Source organism: Lolium rigidum, chromosome 7 (assembly GCF_022539505.1).
Source record: "Lolium rigidum isolate FL_2022 chromosome 7, APGP_CSIRO_Lrig_0.1, whole genome shotgun sequence".
Classification (NCBI taxonomy): domain Eukaryota; kingdom Viridiplantae; phylum Streptophyta; class Magnoliopsida; order Poales; family Poaceae; genus Lolium; species Lolium rigidum.
In genome coordinates, this window is record NC_061514.1 from 333,563,217 (window position 1) to 333,573,966 (window position 10,750).

General features: G+C 44.2%; 2 protein-coding genes across 2 annotated transcripts; one reads left to right on the plus strand and one right to left on the minus strand.

Annotated features, from left to right (window-relative positions):
* Positions 1-283: 283 nt before the first annotated feature.
* On the minus strand, positions 284-3,300 carry LOC124678079 (N6-mAMP deaminase-like). Its single transcript, XM_047214013.1, has 11 exons — positions 3,138-3,300; positions 2,491-2,561; positions 2,166-2,257; positions 2,033-2,092; positions 1,705-1,938; positions 1,548-1,624; positions 1,385-1,454; positions 1,139-1,252; positions 983-1,049; positions 783-887; positions 284-669 (listed from the first exon to the last, which is right to left on the minus strand). The coding sequence occupies exons 1-11, from the start codon at positions 3,251-3,253 to the stop codon at positions 545-547; spliced, it is 1,131 nt and encodes a 376-aa protein (XP_047069969.1). The 5' UTR covers positions 3,254-3,300; the 3' UTR covers positions 284-544.
* Positions 3,301-6,686: 3,386 nt separating this feature from the next.
* On the plus strand, positions 6,687-7,676 carry LOC124678417 (probable nicotianamine synthase 2). Its single transcript, XM_047214312.1, has one exon. It carries the CDS (start codon positions 6,687-6,689, stop codon positions 7,674-7,676), a length of 990 nt encoding a protein of 329 aa, XP_047070268.1.
* The last annotated feature ends 3,074 nt before the right edge of the window (positions 7,677-10,750 follow it).

The window sequence follows — 10,750 nt, forward strand, 5'->3', positions numbered from 1 at the left end:
CCCGAGCATGATGAAGATGCATTCTCAGAGGTGCGCCACGACTCTGATGCATTCTCACAAGAGCAGCGTCGCGGCAAAGGAACGGGGGCGATCCGCGATGACTTAAGCACAGCTTATGATGCTAGCTCTGAACATGAGGAAGTTCGCATGAAGCTGCCGGCGTGGAGGTTTAGAGGAACTGATATTCCAGCATAGAACATCCCTTTCGGCCTGCGAGGTTAGAAGAGGCAAACAGTGTATCTCCGGTGTCCAGGGAGTATGTAATTCCAGCTTTTTCCTAATTCCTAGTTGATCCTATATCTGGGCGACATGGAAAACATTGTTTTGTAATAAAGCTATTCTTTACCACTAGAAAAACAACTTGTTGTGGTTCAGGAAACAAAACTAAATCGCCATCCAGGGAACTGAATCAGTCTGTATTTTTTGATCCGGACGGGGCACACACTGTACACGAGGTTAGTATCCATCTTCTCCTTTTCCTAGTCTAATAGGGAAAACGTGGAACACATAAATAACATTACACTAGTGAGCAGGGCCGTGGAGCCTACATCAAGAGCCCTGCCGCCGCACGCTCGAACATCACCCTCAGGGACTTCTTCACCTCATCATCTGCGAACACGAACTCCAGCGCGCCCTGGGCTAGCCGAAACAGCTCAGCCTTGCTAAGACCTGACAAAATCCGCATGGAATTCATTGCTCAGAGTCTGTAACAAGTATATGTTGTTGGAATAAGGAACATGCTCTGATTTCCTAGGTTCTGTTTCTAAGAGAAATGAGCATACCAAAGGTAGATGCAACGAGGTAATATTCATTTGAGAGGCTTGTCGAAAAGAGCCCAGAATCGTCGGTGCACAGCGACAGAGGGTGCTTCGCGTTGTATAGGTCAGCTGCACGAATTCAGAAACTCACAGGGTTAAGATGCTTGCTGGGGTGACCTACTTTACGGTCAAAACTTTTGGGTTCTGCATTGACAGGAACAGACCGAAGTGATGGAGCTCTAGAGAAGGGGTGCCCCCAGTCATAACATTGGAGGTTAAACATATCTCCACCTGCAAATTTTTGTGCCGGAAGTAAGGTAAGCATGGGTGGCATAGAATAGGTAGAGATAATGAATGCCAAGGAACAGAAAGAAGGTCACCGGTATCATCGATGACTTGAGCTTCTTCCACTCTTCGTCGTTCAGGCAGCAGACATGGCCCAGCCTTTGAGGGCAGAAGTCCAGTACTGCTTGGATCTCCTTTCTGTTTGGTACCTGTTGTTCACTAAGCTCTAATTTCATCGGTCAAACAATATATGTGCAGATTTACAAATAATGTGTCAAGCAACGAGTGATAATAATTAAGTAAACATTGCTTATGTAACTTGTCTGAATGTGTTTTCATACCTCACCACAGTGAATTGTGATGGGAATTCCCAGCTCTTTAGCATGCTCTAGAGCAGGCAAGTATGTCTCCCTTAACAAATGATGAAAGCGCCATGGAGTATTAGCAGATAAATAGTTAACATGTCTTCATTTAGTAAAAGCGAGAGGGCAGAATATTTCTTACCATTCACCTACAACTGGATTGCCGGAGAGATCGATTCCGACTACACCTTGGTCCTTCATTTCCATGGCTAAATTAACCTGGTGAAAAAAAGAAAATTATTCGACAGTGTCCCAAGTTTTGTCCAGAGTATAAGCAAAAGCGGAACGTTTCTTCATACAGTATCCAATGCTGCCGAAGTTGTCTCACGACGGTCAATGCTTAAAAGGAGCCTAACATATATCTTCTTTTTCTTCATGTCACCAGCCAAATCACTCATAGGTGTAGGACTTAATGTTTCATCGGTTCTTAAGTTAGAATCAAATAAAACAACATCAACGTCTTCAACAGCTTTAAGACCTTTAATAACAGCATTCATGTAAGACCGCTTGGTCATCCCTTTGCCTTCATTATTCTAGGAGAGAAAAGAAACACAAAACTAGTCAGCTCATTCCGTCAGAAACTCATAAATTTCGAATTACGACAAACGAAATATCAAAAAGTAGCACCTTAGGTGTAGTCCTTATTTCCAAATACACAACGCTCTCGGCAGCAAAGTCTCCCACAACCTGTTTCAATTGTCTGCAGAATTAACTGTCGTGTACAGCAGTATGTAATAGCGTGAAATGATTATTAACATACCTCCTTGGTGATCCTTGTTACCGTTTCATGGTCAGTCGTAAGTATATGAAACAAATCAAAGAGCTTAAAACACTCTGGGAGAGATCTACTGTCTGTTTAAGAAAAATTAGAATCAGAGTCAATAAGCAGACATGGAATTCAAGCCAAAAAAATATCGCAACAGAGAAACATAAGTACCAAGTATCCATCAGATAAATACTTCCAAAAGTAGGATAAAGTGTAAAAATTTCAGAGATATACATCTCCGTCCATTATATGTTTTGATATGACTTATGAGTAGGTAACTGTATTACAAAAAAAATTTATAACGAAATCATCTACTTACTCTTCGTGATCACATCTTTAAAATCTTCAAAGACAATGAGTCCTTTGTCACCTAGCTGTTTCGCAAGCTCTCTATTCAAGGAACGACAACAAGAGAGTGTGAAAAATTGTAAGAGCAGAAATATGAAAGAACTTGTACATAGAATTGTTCCCAATAAACATGTCAGCCTCCCATCTCAATAGACAAATTAACATGTCAAGTAGTAATAGCAACGGTACAAAAAATATGAAGTAGTATACAGAATGAATACTGCCAACTGAAATAGTATATAATTGGAACATAGATATTCCATACTCATGTTGAAGACAAAGCAATTATTGCGACTTAAAATCATCATCATGGTGGTAAAATTGGTACCGGAGGAGTAAGTAGCAAGGGACTGAAGGGATCTGCTAAATGACAGATTTGGAAAAGCTTAGGTGGTCATTACAGTATCAGATGATAAATCGTTCAGCAAAACGATCTGGGAGAACGGGAGCAGACGCTGTTGCTCCCGGAGGATGCAGACAAACGTAACCAAACCCGCTACCACGAACTCCAATCGCTCTGCTCTACCGTTGGATCAGCAGGTCACGACTGCCGAATGGAAGGCAGGAAGAACTGAGGGGGTTGGGGAGGGGGGGGAGGGGAGAGGGAGCGGTACTGACAGCAGAGTGGAGTTGCGGACGGAGCCGTTGAGGTGGGCGTGGAGCTCCACCTTGGGGAGCGAGACGCACCACTCCATCGCCTCCTTCTCCGCCTCCGGTTTCCTCTCGGTCCCCATGGCGGCTCTCCCTCTTGCTCCGGCGACTCTGTGATTGGTTCCGTCTGCTTTTCGATAAAAAACATACTGTGCGTTAATATCGTGAAATACCAATTACATTTGGCCTTTACAACAACGCGCTATTCTAAGGATATTACAGATGCATACACAGACTTTTTATAAACTTTGTAGCGTTATTTCAGATAAATAATTGGATTTGCTAAAAGCCATGCATCAGATCTTTTTATTAAGTCAGTCGGCCCCTTATTCGTTAGATTTACCTCGTAATTTATCTTAATATGAAACTACAAGTGAGTTTCAACTTTCAAGTGAGATTTATGTAGTTGCAACTTGCAAGTAGGTTGGAATTTGGAAATGAGATTTTCTTATAACTGAGAATTATATCAATAATGTTACCTCAAGATTCGTGATGGTCTATGAGTGTTGCAGTAGGTTGTAAGTGAGACTTGCTGACGACATATGTTAACTCTAAGTCGTCTAAAATGTAGATGTGTCCGAAAAAATATTATTTGTAGTGGCCTCGACAACCCTCTAAAAAGCCGTTGAAAATAGTTCAAAAACTAGACCGGTGAGTGAAATGGTTAGGCGTTCGCTGGTTGGACGCCCGGTTCAATGGCCATAAGGAACCAATATTTTTCATTAAACAAATATTTTGTTAAAAGGTGAACTTCATTGACTATTCACGAATCTGAGTTTAGATCAAGTGGTATTGACTTGGCACTGGTAATACGCGTGGGAGAAGGTATTCTTAGATTCCAACCTGCGGCAACATTTTCTTATGCGGTTTTTTGGTGTGTCGACTGATGTCTCTCTGAAAAAACCAGTCAGATCGGCTTTTGTTTTTTTAACGTATGCTATTAGGCCGCCGGAGAGGGAAGGTCATCCAATAGGGTTGGGTTTGATGGGGCCTAAAAACTGTTCAACACCTATAGGGGACATGAGACAACATGTGTTGCCATTTTGCCACATCGGTTGATGACCGATAGGTCAGCCCGGTCATCGAGACATCGGCTGGTTAGCCTAAGCTAATGGTGCATTAATTTACCTGCCGATCATTTTTAATTAGGGCGACACGGGTTTCCTAGGCGGCGGCAGACGATGTGGCTCGTCAACATACGATGACGGCGTACGAGATTGATATACGCAGACGGGCAACATTGTCAACTTCACAAGCAAAAGCGGAGACGTAGGAATAAGCGGTAACACGGGAAGAGGCGGCGTGAGTACCAACAGCGTTCTCCCTAGAGGTGTCATCAAGGACGAGTAGCAAGATTGCCCGACAAAAAAACAGGATGAGGAGCCAGATAAAGCAGAGTAGGAGTCGTTCTAGGGCACCCACTCTAGGGCACCCACCCTGAGGACCGTGAAGAGGATGATTAGGTGTGGTTTAGTTTAGTTTCAGTTTTAGTTGAATATAATTCATATTTTTAACACATAATAAAATTTAAATGAAATTTCAATATATCTTTGAATTCAAATATTTCTATCGGGGGCGCGGCTGGACAGAGGCGCCCCCATACGCTTCTACTAGTGTCAGCGCTCCCAAACGCATGTGGCGCTGCTACCGGTTGCCGTATGGTGGCGCAACTGCATATATACTCTTGATATATGATCCCTGAGAATTATTTTCTTGTTTTACAAAAGAGCAGCTATGTTGATTTTGCTAAAAGGGGTAAAAAGATAACATAAACAAATTATTATTTCGAAAAGTTATAAGGAGCTAACCTGACAATTTTAGTCTTCCAGAATAAACACATCATCAGCCAACGGATATTCGAATGTACCGTGGATGGTAGTTTTTTTTTATAGAAAACAGTGTCACATGACAAGTTGCTAGGGCCCACCACCAAAAACCCTAGCAACTTGGGTATGAATTCGTCCCAGCCCGTACGTCCACGCCAGATTCACGTCCATCATTTGTACACGAACATGAGACAATTGTCAGGTTTTCTCAACAATGAAGACAAATTAGTTTCAAACTTGGACCGGTGAAATGCAAGGCTAAGAATATATGCGTGTGACTAATTCTTAGTTCTCAGACAGATGATGTCACTGGATCTTAGTTGCAGCTCACTGTTAACACGAATTATGAAGTAAATATAAGAGCTTGTTTTTCAAAGGATTTGTAAAAGAATTTTGTATGATTCTTACACTACATAGGAATTTATCCTATAGAGATCATTTGATTCAAAGGATTGAACCCTCCAAAAAAATTATTTATTCCTTTCCTACACTACAATCCCATAATATTTATAGCAAGAGGCTAGACCTGATGAAAAATTTCCTATGTGTCTACCACAAGTAGCACATGCACTCAATCTTCATAGAAATTTGCAATCAAACGGCTCATGCAACTGAATCCTATGGTATAATCAAACAACTCATGCAGCTGATTCTGCGTCTTTTGTTCCCATAGGATTCCACATGCCATGGCCTGCGTTTTTCCTAGTCACCCACTTTCAAAATCCTTTGAATCAAACATGCTCTAACAATCTGAAGACTTTTTTCCTATTTGCAACTTTACTTGCACCCTAAAAGATCTTAGTTACAACCCAATTTACAACTCAAATGCACGAATCACAATGCAAATCTGAAGATGTAGGACTCGATTGAATCAAATTAGTTGAGAACTAGCAAACATACATAATATACACAATGATGCAAAATAACCCGCGTCGGAAATGACACACGGCCAAGAAAACAGATCTTGCAGAACACTCAAGGCATCCGCTATATACAACAAAGCACCATAAGAGCTAGTGGCAATTCTTAAGGTTTATCTTATGCATAGTAAAAACTGCATAGAGAAATAAATTCACATGCAGAGAATCTCGACGACGTACCCCGCATCGCAAAATACAAGTTTGTCATGGTTGGCAAATTACCATGTTACCTATGTTAAATAAAAATATCTCTCGTTGTGTCCTATAATCGGGTAGATACTTTTGTAAATAAGTCTATTCTCTAAACTTGTAGAAACAACCTGAGCTTTATTTTACATCGTTTGCTGGAGATGCTTCTAAAGCTCCTACAAATACAACCATTGGATACTGTAAAACGCACAATTAAAAATACCGAGACCTGATGGCCAACACACATCTACAAGCTCGGCCAGGTGTTACGTCTCTAGTATACAAAACGTACGATGTCCACCTCAATAGCCGGACGTTAACAGTTACACCAGAGGCATGAAACCAGCCTGATTGGGCATGGAAGCGTGAAGTTTGCATGCATGTGCACACCTTTTGCAGCTTCTTCCTCAGTCCTCTAGACGTCAGCTTTGGAACTGCGATTACATATACACATCGTAGTGCCCGATCCATTGCTCATCAAGCAGCTCGACCACTTCACTCCATTCATCCATTGTCATCTTCCTGTCCCTCACTCCCTCAGGCCTTGCCCATCGATCAGTAACAAGCAATCAGAAAGCACAATGGAGTCTCAGAACAAGGAGGTGGATGCCCTGGTCCAGAAGATCACCGGGATCCACGCCGCCATCTCCAAGCTTCCGTCGCTCAGCCCGTGTCCCGACGTGAATGCGCTCTTCACCGACCTGGTCACCGCGTGCGTGCCCCCGAGCCCCGTGGACGTGACCAAGCTCGGCCCGGAGGCGCAGGAGATGCGGGAGGGCCTCATCCGCCTCTGCTCCGAGGCCGAGGGGAAGCTGGAGGCGCACTACTCCGACATGCTCGCCGCCTTCGACAACCCGCTCGACCACCTCGGCATGTTCCCCTACTACAGCAACTACATCAACCTCAGCAAGCTGGAGTACGAGCTCCTGGCGCGCTACGTGCCCGGCGGCATCGCGCCGGCCCGCGTCGCCTTCATCGGGTCCGGCCCGTTGCCGTTCAGCTCCTTCGTCCTCGCCGCGCGCCACCTGCCCGACACGGTGTTCGACAACTACGACCTGTGCGCCGCGGCCAACGACCGCGCCAGCAAGCTGTTTCGCGTGGACAAGGGCGTGGGCGCGCGCATGTCGTTCCACACGGCCGACGTCGCCGACCTCCGCGGCGAGCTCGCCGCGTACGACGTCGTCTTCCTGGCCGCGCTTGTGGGCATGGCCGCCGAGGAGAAGGCCAAGGTGATCGCGCACCTCGGCGCGCACATGGCCGACGGGGCGGCCCTCGTCGTGCGCAGCGCGCACGGGGCGCGCGGGTTCCTGTACCCGATCGTCGATCCCGAGGACATCGGCCGAGGCGGGTTCGAGGTGCTGGCCGTGTGCCACCCCGACGACGACGTGGTGAACTCCGTCATCATCGCGCGCAAGTCCAACGATGTGCATGCCGATGGGCTCCAGAACGGGCGCGGACGGCAGACGCGCGGCTCGGCGCCGGTGGTCAGTCCGCCGTGCAGGTTCGGTGAGATGGTGGCGGACCTAACCAAGAAGAGAGAGGAGTTTTCGAGCGCAGAAGTGGCCTTTTGATGCCATCGAACGAATGGACGTGCCAGGTAATGACTCATTACGATGTGTCGCTGCTGCTTGATCGCTTGCAAATGTATGTGTTTTTTTTTTCTCCATAATACTCTTGTAGTCCGAGTCATGTGTTGCTTGTAGCCTATAATGTAAGTGTTTGTACCCTATATCACAATGTAAACTCCAATCCAAGTTCAAATTTGGATGGCTAAAATATGGTTTAAAAGGTATGCGAAAAATGATTGCAGGACAGACCCATTTCAAAGGTGGAATAACAAAATACGAGCTACGCGAAAATACGTTGAAATATGACAATCTCAAGAAAGAGAAGATTGGACTTTCATCTATTATTGAAGATACGCCTGCTATCTATGCAGAAAATTGAACTAAAATGCCAATCCAACACCCATATTGTAGATCTTCGGAGGAAAGGGAAACTCAAATGGTACAAACAATCAAAGATCCAATTCATTCCAGAAAGGGAGTCAAACACAAGATATTTCTATAATGTAGCAAATAGCAAACATCGGAAGGAACTTATTCATTCCCGTACATGATAAGAGCCTGATCGAGAGACATGAGCGACTCGAATCATATATCGCAAATTACTATACAAAAAATTGTTTGGAACCCAAAAGATTGGACTTTAAGATTTGAATAAAAGGAGGAGGAGGAGGAGAGAGAGAGAGAGAGAGAGAGAGAGAGAGAGCTACTTTTCCATCGACACGACGAGCGGGAATCTCAATGAATAAATTGACGGTGACGGAAACACCCATCCCATGCGTGGGTGTACAAAATCCGTTCTCACCAAAGAGTATTCAATAATAGAGACCTATCCATCTTCTTAAAAAAATCATGAAAACCGCAACATTCATGCAAGGAAGAAACATCCTAGACCGCACTGTAATTCTACGTGAAACATTCTACATACTGCATCGAGAAAATATGGAACGGGTAATATTAAAAATTGACATTTAAAAGGTCTATAATAAAATTAAATGGTCTTTCTTTCGACAGACTTCAAAATGAAAGTTTCCCTGAAAAGTAGCACACTTTCCTATCAGTGGATAGTTTGTCCATCAAAGTCAATGATGATGTTAACAAACACTTCTAAACAGAAAAGGAACAAGACAAGATGACCCATTTTTTCATGCAATTTAATATATTGACCTATATGTTAGATTTAATTACTGAATGACACAAAAATATTGGACTAATTGACAGTGTGATTTCACATCTAGTAGCTGAATGCTCGTGCATTGGTACGGACCTCTAAAACTTTTCTGGTAGTACTTTCAAAAATAATATAAAAAAATATGTATATAAAAAATGTCCATACATTACTATGAAGTAGCATTATGGTAAATTATCTATGAGAACCAATTCATAGTTTTTTTCCTATTTGCAAAGTGAGATATCTTGAGCTCACAATTATCAATTTCCAATAAATTTCTTTGCCATTGCCATGTCATCTCCTCTGCTCAAAAGTGTTGTCTGATTTCTTATTTCCCTAAGCCACTCCATACCGTACCATGTGTGCTGCTCTCCTCAACCCATAATTGAACCATTGTACTCGATCGTTTTGAACCCGACTGACGCCTTCTACCATATGATGCTTCACATGCAGTCTGCTTGGAGGGTACACTCGTTAGACGGAGGGACAAGACGCTGCTGGACGAGGCGCGAGAGGCGGTTGGACTGCTGCACACGAGGAGTAGAGCTGGAGGATAGACGGCGCCATCAGAGACTGCTGATACGTCTCCAACGTACCTATAATTTCTGATGTTTCATGCTTGTTTTATGACAATACTTACATGTTTGCTTGCACTTTATAATGTTTTTATGCATTTTCCGGAACTAACCTATTAACAAGATGCCGAAGTGTCAGTTCCTGTTTTCTGTTGTTTTTGGTTCCAGAAAGGCTGTTCGGGCAATATTCTCGGAATTCGACGAAACGAAGACCCAACATCTTATTTTTCCTGGAACCTTCCAGAAAGTCAAAGGGGGACCAGAGGGGAGCCCTGGGGGCCCCACACGTGTGGCCGGCGCGGCCCAGGAGGGGGGCGCGCCGCCCTAGTGTGAGGTGGACCCGTGGCCCCTCCGACTCCGACTCTTCGCCTATTTAAGCCCTGGAGACCTAAAAACGCGATACCAATAGACGAAACTCCAGAAAGACTCCAGGGGCGCCACCACCATCGCGAAACTCCGTTTCGGGGACGAGAGTCTCGTTCCGGCACCTGCCGGGACGGGGAAGTGCCCCGGAAGCCATCTCCATCGACGCCACCGCCTCCATCATGCTCCGTGAGTAGTTCCCCCATGGACTACGGGTTCTAGCTGTAGCTAGTTGGTATTCTCTCTCCCATGTACTTCAATACAATGATCTCATGAGCTGCCTTACATGATTGAGATTCATCTGATGTAATCGGTGTTGTGTTTGTCGGGATCCGATGGATTGTTACATTATGATTGTCTATCTACAAAGTTTATGAAGTTATTGTTGCTGCAATCTTGTTGTGTTTAATGCTTGTCACTAGGGCCCGAGTGGCATGATCTTAGATTTAAGCTCTATACTTATTGCTTAGATTGTATCTACAAGTTGTATGCACATGTCTATGTCCGGAACCAAAGGCCCCAAAGTGACGAAATTGGGACAAGCTGGAGGGAAGGCTTAGATATGAGGATCACATGTTTTCACGGAGTGTTAATGCTTTGCTCCGGTGCTCTATTAAAAGGAGTGCCTTAATTTCCAGTAGATTCCCTTGAGGCCCGGTTGCCACCGGCTGGTAGGACAAAAGATGTTGTACAAGTTTCTCATTGCGAGCACGTATGACTATATATGGAAAACATGCCTACATGATTAATAATCTTGATGTTCTGTCTTAATGCTATTTCAATCCTATCAATTGCCCAAGCTGTAATTTGTTCACCCAACACTTGTTATTGGAGAGTTACCACTAGTGTAGATAGCTGGGAACCCCGGTCCATCTTTCATCATCATATACTCGTTCTACATGACATTGGAAGTAGTATCAACTATTTTCTGGTGTCATTGCTCTCATATTACTGCTACTGCTGCTGTGTTA